The 18230-nt window shown below is 54.7% G+C and overlaps 1 protein-coding gene across 2 annotated transcripts in view; it reads left to right on the top strand.

Moving 5' to 3' along the window:
• KIF6 (kinesin family member 6) overlaps window positions 1–18230 on the top strand; it is a 335606-nt gene extending 317376 nt beyond the window's left edge. The window contains exons 18-22 of one of the 2 annotated variants that reach the window (XM_081140157.1): window positions 1502–1637; window positions 4029–4126; window positions 9622–9711; window positions 11099–11205; window positions 17168–18230. In XM_081140157.1, coding sequence (XP_080996283.1) covers window positions 1502–1637; window positions 4029–4126; window positions 9622–9711; window positions 11099–11205; window positions 17168–17178 — 442 coding nt within the window. In that variant the 3' untranslated portion in view covers window positions 17179–18230. The remainder of the gene's footprint in view (window positions 1–1501; window positions 1638–4028; window positions 4127–9621; window positions 9712–11098; window positions 11206–17167) is intronic. The other variant, XM_081140158.1, reaches the window with a different exon arrangement.

Here is an 18230-nt window from a genome sequence, read left to right as displayed (position 1 = left end):
CAGGTGAGGTTGGTACAGGAGCAGAAGCATCAGGGAGGGAGCCCCGTTTTGCGGGGGGCACCCTCCCCAGTCCAGTCCAAGGCCCACGCTGCAGAAGCCACCAGTCTTGTCCACTGCTGCCATCTAGGGGGGGCCAAGAAGTATGGCCACGGAGGTCTTCCTCCCGCCTGCAGCCTGACCCACTTCCCTCCTCTCTATCTGTGAGGCGTCCTGAGGACGTCATACCCTCCTGCAGCCATTTAGGGTCCCCGAGTGGTTTCCATTGCAGAGTGAGGACCCTCAGGCGTAAACAGACCTGCGGCCGTGACTGATACACAGCACGGTCTCGCTACCACTCCAGCCAAGCTTCTTAGTTCATTCATTTATGCATTCACCAATGTTCACCCTCTCCTCCACGCTGTGGAGAGATTTGGGGGAGACCAAACAAGTCACCTCCTTGCCCTCAGGATGCTAATGGTGTCAATGCGACACAGGCCACCCCTGGCTTACTGGGCATGCTCTCCAAGCAAACCCTGCCCCCTGCCCCCTGCCCCCCCCCAAGCGCGCGCGCGCGCACACACACACACACACACACACACCACTGCCTTCCTGAGACCTGAGACCGAGGTCCCGTGCAGCCCATGGGCAGGTCCCTCCTGAGAGCTGTGCGCTGTGCCCTCTCCTGCCAGCATCCCCCTTCCGAAAGCTTGCACTGCCCTCCTGGACAGCTGCCCTCTTTCTTTCTCCCGGGTTCACTCCCCAGTTGTCCTCTTTCTCCCTCACTGCATTTATTTTTCTCAGTTCCTTTCCAGTTCACTCTTCCGTGTCTTCACTGTACCCATCTTGTCCCCTTGCTCCACACTGCCAGCTGCAGGGGCATCTCAGAAGTCAGAGTGTCTCTGCAGATGGGCTGTTCATCTGCTTCCTGACTCACTGTAGCACGCCCAACACCCAGATGCGTACTAACCAGTGTAGTGTCACTTTTGGTCCTCGCCATGAAGGTGAGCCAGCGGGATGGGAGGTGGTGAAGAACTGGTCCTAGAACCAGACGGCCTGGGTTCCCATCCTGGCTCCTCTCCTATTAGCCCTGTGCCATGGGGCAAGCTCCTTAGCCTCTGCATGCCTGAGGTTCCAAATCTGTAACGCGGATGCACACAGCGCCCTCCTCGTAGGGTTGTGCAGACGGTGAGCTGAGTGTGTATGTGTCCAGTGCCTAGAGTAATGCCTGCCCCTTCGTAGGTGCTCAGTAATGGCAGTTACCACTCTTGGAGACGGGTTGTTCATCTCACACACCCAGGCCAATGGCCTGCTGGACAAAAACACCTGCCTCTGCGTCTCTATGGTGGATGGAAAAAGCCCCGGCGCTGTACTCGGGCCCCCTGGGCAACGTTAGGCCCCCAGTCCTGTTACCAACGCAGCGCTGCCGGGTGACTGAGGCACAGGCCCTGCAGCCCGCATCCATCCACAGCCCTCCCGCCCTCCCAGCAGAGACATTCAGGGCTCCTCCCTGATTCCACTGCAGGTATAAAACGATGTTCACCCGCCTGAAGGCCCTGAAGGTGGAGATCGAGCACCTGCAGCTGCTCATGGACAAGGCCAAGGTGAAGCTGCAGAAGGAGTTTGAGGCCTGGTGGGCAGAGGAGGCCAGCAGCCTGCAGGTATGGGTGGTGGCCGGGCCCCTTGCTGGCCTAGAGCCTGTCCCCCTCCTGGGGCCTGGGAAACCTCAGGGCAGCCGGGGAGGAGCCAGACACAGCCCCCAAGGGGCCAGACACAGCCCCCAAGGGGCTGCCAGGGGAAGAAGAGTGGGGACTTCAGTGCTCTGGCCCAAGTGCTCTTAGCCCCGGCTCCTGAAGCAAGAGCTGGTTTTAGTAACAAGGAACGCAGGAGGTCTGGGCTCATTGCTTCCTAGCTCCAGGCCTGTCCCATAGAAAGGTGGGAGATGGAAGGTGCAGCCCCCAAAACCAATGGATCTGCCACCGTTGTTTTGTGTGATGTTCTCCTGTGATAGCATATTGACAACACTGACTTTTTTCTTATTATAATCGTATATATTATAAAAATTTTAGAAAATACAGAAAAACACAAAGGAGTAAAAATCACCCGAAATAGCGCCAGCACTTAAGGATAAACAATATTATCATTTTGGATTATATTACTTTATTCTTTTTCTAAGCATATATTCATATGTTTTTATAAAAATAGAATCATATTGTCTTCGGGTTTTACAAACGGCATTTTTTTACTTAATTACACAGCACGACTTCTCTTCCATGTTATGTCTTCACCTCCAAACTAATGGCCGTCACTAGCCCACCGTAGGAATTTGTTTTAATCCCTTTAACTAATCTATTGTTTAATGTTTAGTTTGTTTCTAGTATTTCACTGGATGCCCATTTGTAGATAAACCTTTGCATATTTTCTAAGCAAATTCTTAAAAGTTCCCTATCGTATAATAAAGCTGAAGTAACCTGTTAGGAAACGTGCGCACGAGCCCCGGGTTCGGGTGTCCTCCGCTGCTCAGCTGTGCTGCCGTGAAAGTGACGAAACGCACCTGACCCGACGAGGAAACTGAGGCCCAAAGACGAGATTTGCCCCCACAGCCAGGCAGCAGTAACCCACCTGTCACCAAGTGGCCATGTGAGCCGACCACAGAGTAGAATATTTGGATACAATTAAACACACAAGATAACAAAACACAATGAGACTGAAATACAGTTCTCAAAATATTTTGTTTTGTTTTTTATTTATTATCGACAGTATTACCGATGTCCCCCATTGCCCCCTGTTTTGATCCCCTCCACCCAGCCCCCACCCCACCAAAATATTTTTAAAATAAAGTTATGCTATAATAATATGCAGAGCACCCTGCAAATTAATGAGACCTAGGAGCAGGCCCAACATTGACCATAATTTCAAAGTAACAATGAACACTGTGATGAGATATGATCTCTCTCTGATTTGCACCGGTGATGAAGTCACAGGTGCTGCTGATATGATGGTGGCTTGTTGTCTGCATCTATCATTAGAAAAATGCTAAATTTCGGGTAGAAGTTAGGGGAAATAAAGATGCAATTGGCTCCGCCCACGTGCACAGTGCCCCTGGGGTCTGTCTCCAGTAGAGAGCCCGTCCCAGTGCATCAGCGCCGAGTGAGGCATCAGCCACTGCAGCACCCGAGGGAGCTCAGCAGCTGAACAGCGGTGAGGGACATCCTGTGACTCAGGAGGCGTCCATGCCGGGCTGACAGGGTCAGGCAGATTATGACTTTCACGGACAGTGGGAGCCAGAGGAGCCAAAGGTGCCAGCTCTGGGGGCCCTCTCTCCACAGGATGTCACTGAACAGAGGGACCAGGTGACTGCAGCAGGGATGACAGGCACGCTGTCGCTGAGGAGCCGAGCAGGTTTATAGCCGGCAGGTGTCCCCTGAGCGGGATGAGGCAGGAAGCCTTAAACCTCATCAGAACAGGGGAGGCGCTGAGAAACAGTCCTGGGGAGGCAGGGAGCAGGAGGAAATAGCCTGTGGGGCGCTCACAGGCCCCATGCTCTCGTGTCCTGGGGCAACCACAGGGCGTCCTGCCGGGACACAGGTGAGCTGCAGCTGGAGTCCCACCCAGGAGCCCTGCGAGGAGACACGCGAGGTGCCCGGCAGCCGCGGGGGAGCTGTTCCCTGCACGAGTGCCCGTGGGGTCCTCCTGACTCGCAGCATCTCCCTGGGGCCAGGGGAAGCAAACCCAGAAAGGACTTCTGGGGAATTGTCAGATCACACGTGAAACATTTTTTCCTAACTACAGACAGTAACACAACTTCAATTTGGAAAACTTAGCCCAGAAAAGCACCAAGAACAAGTCACACATTACCTGTAACCTGCCACCCAGAGTATTTCAGTGCCTGTCATCATAGTCATGACTATGTCGAGATTTATTTTTTCCCACGTATGTTGTGTATACCCACTTTTATAGCTAGTTTTTTCCCTTTAAGAACTAAATCTAGGACCCTTTCCCATGTCATCAAATGCAGGCTAACACTGTAAAATTCCTTCTTGGGCCAACAGGTGAACTCTCCAGCTGGGAATTCACTGAGTCACACACAGCCACTCCCCCCGAGGCCTGAGTCCCAGCACGAAAGGCCCCCACTTCTCTCCAACAAAAGGTAAGAGGACAGGGGCGCCCGGCACCGCTCCCCACCTGTCCTTGCCTGCCCTGCGGCCCCGAGTGTCTCTCTGGGCTGCGTCATCCCCAGGAGCAGTCACTCTGCTGTTCGGTCACGTGTGGACACTCAGGCAGTGGCTTTCCCGAAGCACAGCCCCCTCGGTCCTGCCCCCTGGCTCTGACGCCACAGACCCACGGCGATGGCCACAGGAGAAGCTCCTGAGTGGGAAGAGGGGTCTGCAGCAGGCGGGAGGGGAGAGGAGCCTGGGAGAGTGGGGGGAGGCAGAAGGGACTGTTGGTGGCAGGGCAGAGGGCAGCGGGCCTACCTGGGTGCGGGGAGCTCTGGTAAAAGACTGTCCTAACGCAGGTTGAGGACAGATGCGGGCGGCCCTGTGAGGACGGCCCCCTCATGAGCACAGCCCAGAGCCAGTTTCCCTGAATGACAGCATGACAGGAAGGGACGCAGCCCCCACACACCACCTTTGAGGGCAGGTTCCTTCTCATGACACCCCAGTTATTGTCTCTCTCCAGCCACCAACTCGGGCCGCAGAGCCGGTGCCATGTGCCTCGCTGTCCTCCAGCCCTAGAAAGACAGGACAGGGGCCAGGGCAGGGTGGGGCCTCGGCTCCACCCCAGGACCCGCCCTGTGACTGGGTTGAGCAGCAGCTGAGCTCTCTCTTTGGAAAGGGGTTGGGGGAAGGGCAGCTCTTCCCAGCAGCGGGCCCTTGGGCAGCCAGCTCCCCTCTTCAGGGTTCCCTCTCTCTTGGGTAAGATGCGCCAGGGTCCCTCCAACACTTATTCGACGAGCAGATAAATGTCCCAGTGCCACTGAGGAGCCGCTGGAGTGAGAAAGCGAGTCGGGCTGGCTGTTTGCGCCTGAGCTGCAACGTGGCTGCTGCAGACGGACTCGGGCAGGCCCGGGGCTGGTCCTCCGCTCCTCAGGTTCTGAAAGAAGCCTGGTTTCATCACTTCCCGGGACGCTCAGGGCCCGCGGACGGATCACACTAAATGCACAACACTGCCTGGCAACCCAGGAGGTCTAATTGTTATTAATATTGCTTATTAATCCTTATTTAGAAAGATAATTAATTCTGATGGCTGGTTATGTTCTCCCCAGAACAAATGCAACATGGGAAATGAATTCAGTGTCGAAGGGTGGCTGGTCGGGAGAAAAGACAGGAGTAATTTGTAACATGAGGGTTCAGAAATGAAGTTGTGGCATCCGGTGACCCTGGAGCAGCTTGGGGACCGGAGGAATCGTTTCCCTCAGGAGCCCCAGGCCTCTGCTTTGTGCAGCGCTCCTGCGCTAGCTGGTCGGGCAGCGGGACCTGCAGGGGGTTCTGCCTTGGGGTGGTCACCGCGCCCTTCTGCCCCGCCTATGTCCGTCTCTGCCCCCTTCCCTCCGCTCCCCACCCTGCACAGCCTGACACCTATGAAACCTTAGAAGAGGCTCCACTGGGAAACCATTGAGTCAGTGACGCATTTGTGTGCCGATGACTTGACCTTGTAAGGTTTGCTACAGCTTCCAAACCGACCTGGACCTACAGAGGGAGAAGCCCTTTCTCCTCCCCTTCTCTCCACCTGCACCAAGAGCTCTTCAGTTAGCGCCCTGAGAATCGGCCCCTCTTCCCTAAAGAGAAGCGCGCAGAGCCTGCCACCTTGTGGCTGCCTCTGGCCCGCGACAGCCCTCACCAAGCAACGCAGATCCTGGGCTCCCCGAGGACTTGGTGGAGAGTGGCCGGGATGCTTGGAAATAAGCAGCAGGGGGAAGGTCCCAGGCTCTGATTTCCATTCCTGTTTGTTCGGCCCACTGTCCTGAGCCTGTGGAGGCAGGCTCGGGGAGAGGAGCCCTGCTGCTGAAAGAGACCGGAGAGGGCCGACGGCGGGAGCTGGGGCAGGGCTGTACTCACGGTGGGACAGCAGGCTGTCAGGCCTGTAGAGTTCCTTGGACTCTTGTTGCAGACCTGGCAAAGCTGGTGCACCTGTCTCTAACCCTGGCCTACCTCAGCCTAAGTGTTCCCATCTGTAAAAGGAGGGTTCTCACCAGGTGACTCTTCAGGCCTCTTCCAGCTCAGACGTGGTGTCTACACAGGACTGTCCCAAAGCCAGGGAGCGGATGTCATCCTGTCTCTGGCATCTGGGACATCTTTGGCCACTGGCCCTTTATCTCCCAGGGGGTGCTTCTAGGTTCTGCTATTTGTATCCAAGAATCCAAAGCCAGCCCCATGCACCAGGCAGCCTCCTAAAATGGGCAAAATTGCATCTGCGTGAGCTGCTGGAACTGACTCCTCATTCAGGAAGCACAGCGCTGGTCAGCTGGGGCCACCTAAGGGCAGTTGGCGTGGCAGGGATAAGCCTCATGTCTCCCACAGAACACCAGAGTCGGGTCCAGTTAATAAAACATCGTGAAGAAAAAATAAATAAAAATAAATAAAAAATAAATAAAGCATCGTGGCCGAGAGCACGGATTCCAAAGCCTTCCAGAGTCGCGATTGGATCCAGACTTGGCCACGTACCAGCTGGATAACTTTTAGGATCTCTCTAACTTCTCTAAATCTCAGTTTTCTTGTGTATATAATGGGAATAACTAGGTTTTTGAGAGGATTAAGTGGCATAATATTTGCAGAGCTCTTTCCCAGGACCTTGCGTGCAGATGGCGTCTAAATAGCTGTGATCTTTGTTGTTTTTGTTCAATTTGCATATCCAATACCTGCAATGCTCAACATGAAAAATAATGTATAAACCATCTGTTATGGACTGAATGTTTGCGTCCCCCTCAAAATTCATATGTTGAAACTCTATCCTCAATGTGATAGTATTTGGAGATGAGGTCTTTGGAAAGTGATTAGATCATGAGGGTGGAGCCCTCGTGAATGAGATTAGTGCCCTTATAAAAGGAGACTAGAGGGCTGGATCACTCTCTTTCCATGGAAGGACACAGTGAGAAGTCAGCATCTGAAACCCAGAAGCAGGCTCTCACCAGAACCCAACCATGCTGGCACCCTGACCTCAGACTTCCAGCCTCCAGAACTGTAAGAAGTGAGTTTCCATTGTTCATAAGCCACCCGGCCTGTGGTACTTTGTTACAGCAGCCTGCCCTGACTCAGACAGGAATTGGTACCAGAGTGGGGTGCTGCTATAGCAAATACAAAAAAAAAATGTAGAAGCAGCTTTGGAACCAGGTGATGGGTAAAGGCTAGAAAGCTTTGAAGTCCATGCTAGAAGAAGCCAAGATTATTGTAAAGGGACTTTTAATGAGAAGAGAAGAGCTGTAGAGAAAGCTTCAATCTTCCTAGAGATGACATAAATAAATAATCATGCACAGAATGTTGATAGAAATATGGATGGTAAGGCCATTCTGATGAGGTCTCCAACAGAAATGAGGAGCATGTTATTGGATAATAAGAAGAGGCAATCCTTGTAAGAAGCCACAAAGAACTTGGCTGAATTGTGTTCATGTTCTAGTGTTTTGTGATGAAACTGGATATTAGCCAAGGAGATTTCTAAGTGAAGTGTGGAAGGAAAGGCTTGGCTCCTCCTGGCTGCTTATAGTAAAATATAAGAGAGTAATGACTCGAAGGTGACATTATTAAGCAAAAAAGAACTAGAATATACAGATTTGGAGAATCCTCAGCCTATCCATGTTGCAAAAAATAATAAAGTGTCTTCAGAAGAGGACACCCGAGGTGTGACAAGCAACCACAAGGAGATGAGTGCGGGTGTGAACCGGGGATTGAAGCAGCCACCCCAACAGGAGCGCGGACAGTGGACTGAGGAAGGAAGGACGGCAGGCTGTTGGACCTCCTGGACTTTACAGGATGGGACCATGGTGCCATTCTGCTGTGAAGGTGGTTCTTCCAGGCGAGAGGAAGATGACCCCAAAGACGACTCTGAGATCTTCAGGGCTGCCCCTCCCTTTCAAAAGGGGGGACCACTGACTTGCTTTCAACAGGCCAGACAGCCTGTGCTCAAAGCTGTGGGGATGGGGTCACCCAGCAAGACCTCAAGGCCATGACCCCTGCCCAGCAGAGCCTGGCTGACCTCGCCCCAGTGGGTCCAGAAGGCTGGACCTTAACCCTAGTGGGCCAAAGGGCTAAAGACAATTATTCTTGCCTTAAGATCTCACGGAGTTTGCCTTGCTAGGATTTGGGCTCGCTTCGGACACATCACCCTTCCTTCTTTCCTGTTCTCCCTTGTGGATTGGGAATGTCTGTCCTGTGCCTGTTCCTGCACTGTATTTTAGAAGCACGTAGCTTGTCTGGATGCTCAGGTTCACAGCTGGAGGGCAGTTTTGCCTCAGGATGAATCAAAAATATCTCGAATCTGCCCTGGCTGGTGTGGTTCAGGTGGTAGGCATCATCCCCTACGCTGAAAGTTTGCCAGTTCCATTCCCATTCAGGGCGCATACTCAGGTTTCCGGCTCGATCCCTGGTAGGGTTTGTGCAGGAGGCAGCTGATAGATGTTTCACTCTCATATAGATGTTACTCTCTCCCCCTTCCTCTCTAAAAATCAATATCTTTTAAAAAAAAATACCTTGAATCTCACCCATATCTGATTAAATTACATTCATATGAGACTTTGGACTTTAAACTTGGAGTTGATGCTAGAGCAAGTTAAGATTTGGCAGGGGTGGGGGGAGCGCTGGTAGGATGGAAGGAATGTACTTTGAGAAGGACATGAATTCTGGGGCCCAGCTGTAGAATGTTATGGACTAAATGTGTCCTCCAAAAATGTGTACTTTGAAACCTAATCCCCAATGTGATGGTGCTTGGGGTCTTTGGGAGGTGATTAGGCCATGAGGGTGGAGGCCTCATGAATGAGATTAGTGCCCTTAGAAGAGGCCACGAGGCTAGCTCACTCTCTTTCCATCACCTGAGGACACAGTGAAGAGGGCCCTCACAGAAATTTGGCCATGCTGGCACCCTGGCCTTAGACTTCCAGCCTCCAGCACTGTGAGAAATGACCTCCTGTTGTTTAAGCTGCCCACTCTGTGGTGTGTTATGACAGCCTGGGCCGACTCATTCATTCACAGCAGAGGGTTCTTGGCTCCTGTCCTAGTCAGCTCAGGCTGCCCTAACAAAATACGATGGCCTGGGTTGCTTAAACTACAGAAATGTATTTATTTCTCAGTTCTGGAGGCTGAAGAAACCCAAATCAAGGTCAAGAGAATCAGGCTGGTGAGAACCCTCTTCCTGGTTGCAGGTGGCTGCCTCCTTGCTCTGCCTTCACGTGGTAGAGAGAGGTCTGGTCTTTCTTCATCTTATAAGAGGACACCAATCCCATTATGGGGGCTCCACCCTCATAATTTCACCTAAACCTAATTATCTCCCAAAGACCCCACTCCAAACACTGTCATATTGAGGGTTAGGGCTTCAATGTATGAATTTTGAGGGGACACAAACATTCAGTCCATACAGCTCCTAAATATAGACCCTGAGTGTCTCTTTGGTAAAACGCCTCCCATACCTTCTCCTTTGTGGGTTTGGTTTTTATAGTGATGTGAATGCCAGGAAAATCCTGCCCTCGCCTTGCCCCATCCTGCACAGCTGGGAGCAGACGAGCCCTCGTGCCTCCCTGGATGACAGGTCTGTGGTCTCTTCCTCCCTCTGATGACTGTAACAGCCCCTACTGTGGGCAGATGGGGTCGAAATAGTCATTCTGTTCCCTTCACAACCCGAGGAGCCCCTTGTCCAGTGTCTGCACAGAGCACAGAGCCAGCCTCCACTCTGGTGCCTGGAATCCCCTGGGACCTCTCACAAATGCTGACGCCCAGAGCCGGGATTTCTCCCAGGGTCCGGGGGCCCTGTGTGGGCAAAGATGCTTCCTGACTCCTGTGAACAGATGTATGTGGGGCCATTAAAGGAAAGAAGAGCCAGCCCAGGGGCAGTCCCAGCATAGGCCCCTGGCCCCACCACAGCATCCCCAGAGGGAAGGGATGGACAAGCCCGGCCTCGGCCCTGTGAGCCATTCACTCCGGGCTGAACAAAGTGGACCAGGCCTCTGCTCTCCCCAGCGCCGCTCTCCGTGCCCTCTGACTAGAAGGCCTGTACACCCTCCTTCACCTGGCAGGCCCTACCCTTCTCCCAAGGTGTCCAAGGGTGACCTCCACCAGACCCCCCCCTCCCCAGAGAGAAGGGACAGCCCCAGCCCAGCTCCCCGCCTTCCCACCCCCGCACTGTGGCTCCGCTTTAGCACCTCTGGCTGAGTTGCAGCTGGAATCCTGACACAAAAATTGTTTGTGATTATGAGCGACACTGTACCCCATACAACCCTCACTGCTCTCTGGGGGAGTGGAGAGTGCCACCTGCTGGGTGGGGGGACAGGTGGGAGGGTGGAGGCTTGGCAAAGCCAGGAGAGTGTATTGCTCTGACTTTTCTCAGGGGGAATTTTATATGGAGGCGTTGGCTGGAGAAAGAGGAGGGGGAAGGCCACACACCTCCCTCCCTTTCTCAGGGGACTTCTGCTCTTCTTACAAATCTCATCGGCCAGAACCTGGTCACCTGACCAAACATAGCTGCAAAGGAACCTGGGAAATGTAGTTTTTAGCCGTGGCTGTTTCCTTAGCTAAATATTATGGTTCTGTTTTTAAGGAGAGAGGGGAGAATAGTTATCTCTACCTTGGGAGCAACTAGCTAAGCCACGGTGGGAATGGGGACACACTGGGAAGCCACCTTAAGGCATATGACATCAAACTGGGTGCCCAGGTCAAACGGGCTTGGTTTGGGTAAGCTGGGGGCAAGGGAAGAGGGGGGTGACGGTGAGGGGACGGGGAAGGTGGTGAGGACATGACCCATTTGCATGTAAAGATTCTGCGTGACTGCTGCACAGGTTAGGGGAGGGGGTGAGGAGGCAAATTCATTGTCACAGCGTCCTGCGTGACATCGAGTCAGTGAACGTGGAAAGCACGGTGGAAAGCTAAGCACTGAGTCCAAACATGAGGTGTAGTAAAGTGTGACATGTGGTTGTCCCCAGCATCCCTGAGAGGCCAGTGTCATCCGTCCCTCTCACTGGAGACAGCCAGACGGACTCGGACATCCTGGCATTCATCAGGGCCAGAGAGGCCGTCCTGCAGAAGAAATGTAAGTGCACCTCCTCCGGGGCCACAGGTCGCCTCCTCCCACCCCTCGCTCTGCTCGCCAGTACCTGGGAGGGGGAGAGGGAAGGGGAGGGGAAGTCTGGAGCAAGCAGCGAGGGGAGAGGGAAGCAGGGAGCTTCCTGCATGGTCCTGAGGCTACAGGACTAGCCTTGCGGTCACCTCCATGTGCCCGGCCTCTGCGTCCTCCTGGAGAAAACCCCAAGAGGCAGCATCGGAAACCCCAAGAGAAGCCAAGAGGGTGGTTGGCCCGGCTGCTCCCGTCCTGCTTGGCAAAGCCTCTCTTCCTCCTCCAGGTCGTCAGCTCCCTATGTTCTCTGTCCCCAAAGCCAGCTCTCCTTGGCTCGGTCCTCACCAAACAAGAGGGGCTTATAGGAGGCTTGGTGACTTGTGAAATCCCTGGCTGGAAATATCGCTCTCCTGCTGGGGGGTGGCTCCCGCCAATGAGTTATCGATGTAAATAGCACTCAAAGTCCCAGGCCTGAGGACACGGGGACAGTTACAGAAGAAATGTATGTGGTGTCAGACAACAGGGAAGGAAAGAAAAGGCCCTTCCCCGCCTTCCTCGCTAACCCCACATCCTCTGGGCAGCAACCCACCTGCTGTGGACAGGCCTTCTCTTCTGCCTCTCCGCAGAGACCACAGGACAGCCCCAGGGCTCTGCCCCGAGCCTGCTTCAGTCCTAGCCTCGTCCCAGGAATCCAGGGCTGCCAGACAGGCTTAGCGCCGCTTCCATGTGTCAGCAGGCTCCTTGGTGGGTGAAAGGCAGGCTTGGATCGTTCCATGACTGACACCTGCCCTGAGGGGCTACCCTCAGCTTCATGACCAACTCTCTGCCATTTAGACAGTAGGAGGTTGGCACATGGGCAGAGCACCCCAACAAAAGGGTGGCCTTGGCCATGCTGTCCTCACTGGGAAGCCAGCCTGCTCACAGTTCTCTCTGCACCGGCAGGATCAGCAACCTCTGCACCATGGTCGGGTCCTGGCTGAGACCTGTGACCATCTGGCTCTGCCACCAGCCTGCTGTGACACGTTGGCTACACAACTTGCTTTCTCTCATTCTCAGTTTCTTGTCTAAAAGGAAAGAGGGGAAAAAATGAACTTGAATTCGGTGATCTCAGAGGCCTTATCTATTCCTAAAATACTCTAATGACATATATCGGACACTGAATAGCTCTGCACAGCCAATCGGCGATTAGACACTGTATTTATTGGGCATCTTGTGCGTGCCGGGCACTGTACCTGTGCTGGGGTCCTGGCAGGTGGAACAAGGCAGAGTGCCCTTTACCCTCCAGGAGGAGGGAGGAAGCTGATGAACACACCAGCTGATACATAAGATCATTCGAGGTGCGGATGAGTGCTACGAAAGAGCCAAAACATGCCATGCTGAAGAGAGCAATGGGGAGACTGCCTTTCACTGGATAGGTGGGGGGCTCCCTGGGGAAGAGAACCTGAACCTGACAGCTGAACAATGGGACAGAGCAGCCACGTGTCCTGTGAGTGAGTGAGTGGTCCAAGCAGAAGTGGCAGAAATGAACACCCCTGAGGGGCAGGAGATTTGCTTGGTCACAGGATGGGAAGGAGGCCAGAGGGGCTGGAGGGCCGAGAAGGGCAGCAGGGGCCAGGTCACACGGGTCTGTGTAAGGGGCCAGGCTTCTGTTCCAGGTGCGGTGGGGACGCACTGAAGAAGTAAACCCTTGGTGGGCTGTGACGTGACTGCTGCTTTGGAAAGCCCGCTCTGGCTGCCGGAGGTGGCGTGGGTTGTAGAGGACCAGGAGGAGCACAGTTATCGGGCTCCTGGGAAGGTTCGGGCAAAGGGCCAGGGCAGCCTGGACTTACCAGCGATTGGACATGAGATGTGAGGGAGAGGAGAGAGCCAGGGGTGCTCCTGGGCTTCTGATCTGAGCAGCTAACAGGGTGGCGATGACATTTTCTGAAACCAGAGAGGCAGGGAGGATGGACATGAGAGGGAGGGCCTAGAGGACTTTGACTTCTGGTGGCCCGTTCAGAGTTTCCGATGTGTGTGAAGGCAGCTGAACTCAAGTCTGGAGCTCAGCGGGAGGCCTGGATGGTGTGGAGAGCCGCGGCACTGCGTAAAATCCTAGTTGCTGACAACAGATCCCTGGGCACAGTGACATTCAGAGGTAGGCTAGCAGGTGCAGCCAGAGACAGAGAAGGCTCGGCCAAGGCGAGAAGGGCCAGCGGGTGAGTGAGCCTGGCCTCAGGCAGGTCGCAGGAGAACATGTCCCGAGGGAGACGGCGGTGGAGTCCGAAGCTGCTGGGGTTGAGTCAGTCGGGGCAGAACACTGACCAGTGGCCGTCTGCCTGTCGAGGCGGCCCTGGACCAGCGCCCTTCCAGACCGGGACTGGGGCAATGGAAGCCCTACGGTTGCCGTGGGGGAGGAAAGAGGGGACAGAGACAGTGAGTGGAGACGACTCTCCTGGGAGTTCACCTGTGAAGAGAGGAGAGAAATGAGGCTGCAGCTAAAGCAAGCAGGGCACAGAAGGGGAGGGCTTTGGGTTTTTGTTTTAAATGGTGACGAAGCCGTTTAGATACTGAAAGGAAGGGTCCAGGAGAAAGGAAATTGGTGATGTGGAGAAGAGGACCCGACTGCAGGGGGAAGTTCTCAGAGGAGGTACAGGACACAGTGTCTGGGCCGTACATGGAGAAAGAAGTCGGCTTTGGGGGCAGGGAGCACCACCCCAGAACAGTTCATAAAAACCAACTGTCATTTCTCCCTTCTAGTGAGCGATATCGTTAAGTCACGCTTACTCAGCTTTTGTACACAGGATAGAGACTTTTCATCCAACCCTCTCCAAAGAGAAGCAGCAGAAACCCAAGGTCTGTGTGAGGATGGAGCCTTCCGGCAACACTGCCCAGATGGTGCAGAAAGCTGGCTGCAGGCTGGGACACTTCCACTAAATCTACACGGCACGTTAGCAGCTCTGCACTTTTATTTACATTATTCCATTCGATGCTTTCAACACCCCTGTGAGGTACACGGAGCCTAGAGTATGGTCCTGCTTTGACAGAGGAGGAAACTGAGGCACACGGGGGTTAAATAACTTGCCCAGCGAACCAAGGGCAGAGCCAGAAGAGCCCAGGTTTCTGCGCGCTCCCCACTGACCTGCGTGCAAAGCCCCTCTGCTGTGCGTGCTGGTCCCATGGCCTCTGCCCTCCCTGCAGCTGGGAGCTTTGTTCTCCAAACAAGCAGCAGCCTGGAAGTCATTCATCAAAACAGGCAAGTTCCAGGGTTCAATTGTTAAGGGAAGAAAAATAATCCTGGGTTCTCAGTGACCACGGGGCTGAAGGAAGCTGAAGACTGGATGACAAAGGGTCCCTCTCCTGCCAGGCCTGGCGGAAAGCCGGCAGGTGCAGCCTCTCTGGGCGTGCGGCAGATGGCCCAGGTCCCAGCGCAGCACTTTCTGCGCACCCCACTTATCAGGCCTCCCTGTCAGGCAAACACGCAGGCCAGCCGGGCACCTTCCCAGCCAAAGCAAACACTGCCTTCCCCCCGGGATCCCCCTGCTCTTGATTTAGGGGCCTGTCTGGGCTTCTTCAGGGGTGCTCACCAGGGGGAATTTGTGGCTATCAGCCTGGGAGCAGGAGCCCAGAGAGGGTGATTTAGCATAAGCCTCCCGCCGGCTCCCAGACCTCAGCAAGGGCAGGTGAATCGGCGTGATTTAGGGTTCACGGAAAAGCTGCGGAACATTTCAATCCCTGCCAGGGGCACCGCGGACAGGAATATATTCCCCGGAGGAGGCGTCAGTCATCCACGGTGCCAAATCTGCTGCTTCTAACTACCAAGGACCGCTTTAGAATCTGAGAAGATAAGTTTAAATCCTTTCTAGAGTGTTTTGTTTTGTTTTTTTAAATCTTCCTCAATCCCTGAGTTTGGAAGTGTTTTCCTCTGGACAGGAGCCTTGGTGTGACCCCCCGTGACCGTGACACCCTGTTCTTGGGCTGGTGCCAGGAAGAGACTCGGTCTGACAGCCTCGACGTCCCCACCGCCCCCACCCCACCATCTCCAGCCTGAGGAACCTCCAGCTCGCTCTCTCCTTTGTTCTGGAACCTTCCCCGTGGAATAGAAAGAGCAGAACTGGGAGGGAAGTGACCTAAACACAAGGGCTACCTCTGCGCTGGGTGACCTCGGCAGCCTCCCTCTCACCTGTGAGGCTCGGATTCCACCTTTGCCCCCATGGGCAGCCTCTCCTGGATAAAGTCCAGAAGAGTCCCTCGCAGGACCCAGCCCCGGGGAAGAGGAGCCATGAGCGGGGCTTGGCCTCAGGGGTGAGACCTGGCCCGCATGGTGAGGTGCGACTCTAATGATTCATCTGTAGCAGCGCCTCCATCCAGGAATCTACAGTCCCAAAGTCTACATGTAGACGGACAGCCCCATCGTGTAACCGGGGGCTTATATAGTAAACAGTGAACTAAAACGGACACCTTTTATTCTGGTTGAGGCCTGTCTATGTGAGGAACTGGGACTTGGAGCATTGTGCCCCTGAGCCCAGCCCTGCAGGGTTCCTTCTCCGCCACACCCACCCCCCGGTCATCCCTGCACCCAAGCGTCTGTGGCCAGTGGCAGCCCTGGGTGGGAGCTGCCTCAGACTCTGTGCTCCTGGGGCCCGGACTGCTCATCAGCGGTGCAGAAGAAACATCGGACCAGTGCCTCGGTCAGCAGCCCCACGGCTGGTGGTCCCGGCACCTGCCCTCACCAGTCCTCGGAACAGAGAGGAAAGCAGTGGGTCCCATCACTGGCTGCCCTGGGCCCACCCCGGAGACTCTGATTTAAGCTGCCCCAGGAGTGGCCCTGCCATCAGGATTCCCAAAGGCCCCCAGGGTCTCCGACAGGCAGCAGAGCTGGGAGCCAGACGCAGAGGGACGGACACATCACCTTCACGCGCTCGGTGTACCTGCCAGTCTTCCCTCCTGTCCCAGGGTTCAGTTAGGACAGCCAGGGATGTTTTAAAATGAAGATCAGCTCCGTGAACTGTGAGGCCAGCCGGGGGAGTTGCACACAGAATTAGACCTGAAGGGCCAGGGGCTCGTAGCCTTGAATTGCTTTCAGCCTGGTCCTCCCGGCTGCCCCACATTCAATATGTCACGGAGAACTAACTACCCATCCTCCTCAGCGACACCAGGCAGACCACACCCGCACTGCCCACCTGGGGCCACACCCGGGGCTGCAGCTGCCTCACCCCCGCATCCCCCTGCCTGCTGCAGGGTCTTAAACACTGTGTTCGTTACTCCGCCCAAGAATCTTCAGAAATCCCCTTTTGCTCCTATTGTGATAGGAAACTTTAAGCAGGTTAACTGCATGTCCTCACACCAGTTCTCCTCACACTTTAACGCGCCACCAAATCCAGGGGGCTTTGTTGAAATGCAGATTCCGGGCCAGGGAGTCTGGGTGGGCCCAAGATTCAGCGTTTCTTAGCGAGATCCCCAGGGATGCCGGTCCGTGGACCACACTTCGAGAAGCCAGGAGCCATGCGAGCTACCTTGCTTTTCCCAGGTATTGGGAAATGGGGAAAGCAAGGCCCAGAGAACTAACATGATTTTCCCAAAGTCACAGGTGACACCGGTAGGTGACAGGCAGGGGGGCCGTGTGATTGGAGGGGCCAGGCTGGAGTATAAGGAATTTCTGGAGCAAAGAGCAAGGAAAGAATCTCTTGGAGAATTAAGTGGGAGTGTCCGTGAAAACCACAGGGCTGGGGAGCGAGTGCTGGTCTGGCTCAGAGACCAAACTTTTGCAAAGGGCAGAGAAGCTTCTTCCTTCGGTGCTTGGGGAGTAAACGAAGCCCCTGGGAGTCAGGGCGCTGAGGTGCACTGTCCGAGACCCGGGTTGGGAGGGGGTGGCCTGCAGCCTTCTCCCCTCGCCCTTCAATCCCGGGAGAAGCCAGTGACCCAGGCACAGCCTGACTGAGAACAACCTGTCTCCCCTCAGGTTTCCAGTAAGTGTCCAGCAAGAACGGAGGACAGATGCAGGCGCCTCCCCTCTCTCGCCTGGCTCCAGAAGTGACCTGCTGGGAGCAACTAGTGACTGATTTCAATGGAGGAGACTGTGCTTCTTTAGGGAGGGTGGCCCTGTGGCTGTCGTGAGGCTGGGGCCGCCTTGCCTGTGGGTGCTGAGCTGCTGGCAGGCCAGGCAACGCCGGGGTGCTGGGACAGGGCAGGGGCTGCAGCTCACTCGCAGGCGATGGCAGCCCTTTTAGATTGTGAAGTAGTGCCACCAGAATGTCGCGCCAGGGACATCACGCTGGTGGAATGGGGGGAAATAATAGTCATTTTCAACTATTCACCAGCCCACTCCCCTGCCCAGCCCCTGGTGTACAAGCCCAGGAACGGCTAGGGTGGGCCGGGCAGCAGGTTGGAGCCAAAGGCAGGGCAGTGGAAGGCAGGGCATCTCGATGGCCAGTTCAAATCTCAGACCAAACCCTACACCGTCGCCCCGATGCCCAAGATGACCTGTAGGCCTGAATGAACTGTGTGTCCAAGGAGCTGTTTACCCTGCAAGGTCAAAGTATATCGAAGCACCCAGAGAGCCGCGGACGGCTCCCCGGAGCTCCACAGTGTGGACACCTTGGCGCACTGCTAGATCTGGGCCGAAACTCCCACTCTCACCCGGGGGTCTTGTCTCAGTGAGCCCCCCAGCACCCCAGGCCCTGACTCCTGATGCAGAGCCAGCAGAAGGTGAGCCGCTTCTGTTCTCTGTTCCATGGATACAGGACCTCGACACCCTGGAGAGCGAGCAGAGAGAATACACTTATTTCCCTCCTTCTCAGGACCAGGTAAAGGGATCGTGCAGAAGATAGATCCTTTTATTTATTTGTTTTTTAATCCTCACCTGAGGATATTTTTTCCACTGCTTTTCAGAGCAAGTGAAAGGGGGAGAGAGAGAGAGAGAGAAAGAGAGAGAGAGAGAGAAAGAGAGAGAGGGAGAAAGAAAGAAAGAAAGAAAGAGAGAGAGAGAGAGAGAGAGAGAGAGAGAGAGAGAGAGAGAGAGAGAG

This window comes from Miniopterus schreibersii, assembly GCF_964146895.1.
Source record: "Miniopterus schreibersii genome assembly, chromosome: 6".
NCBI classification, from domain to species: domain Eukaryota; kingdom Metazoa; phylum Chordata; class Mammalia; order Chiroptera; family Miniopteridae; genus Miniopterus; species Miniopterus schreibersii.
Note: the sequence above shows the minus strand (reverse complement) of the source record. Positions and strands in the feature narration are given on the sequence as shown.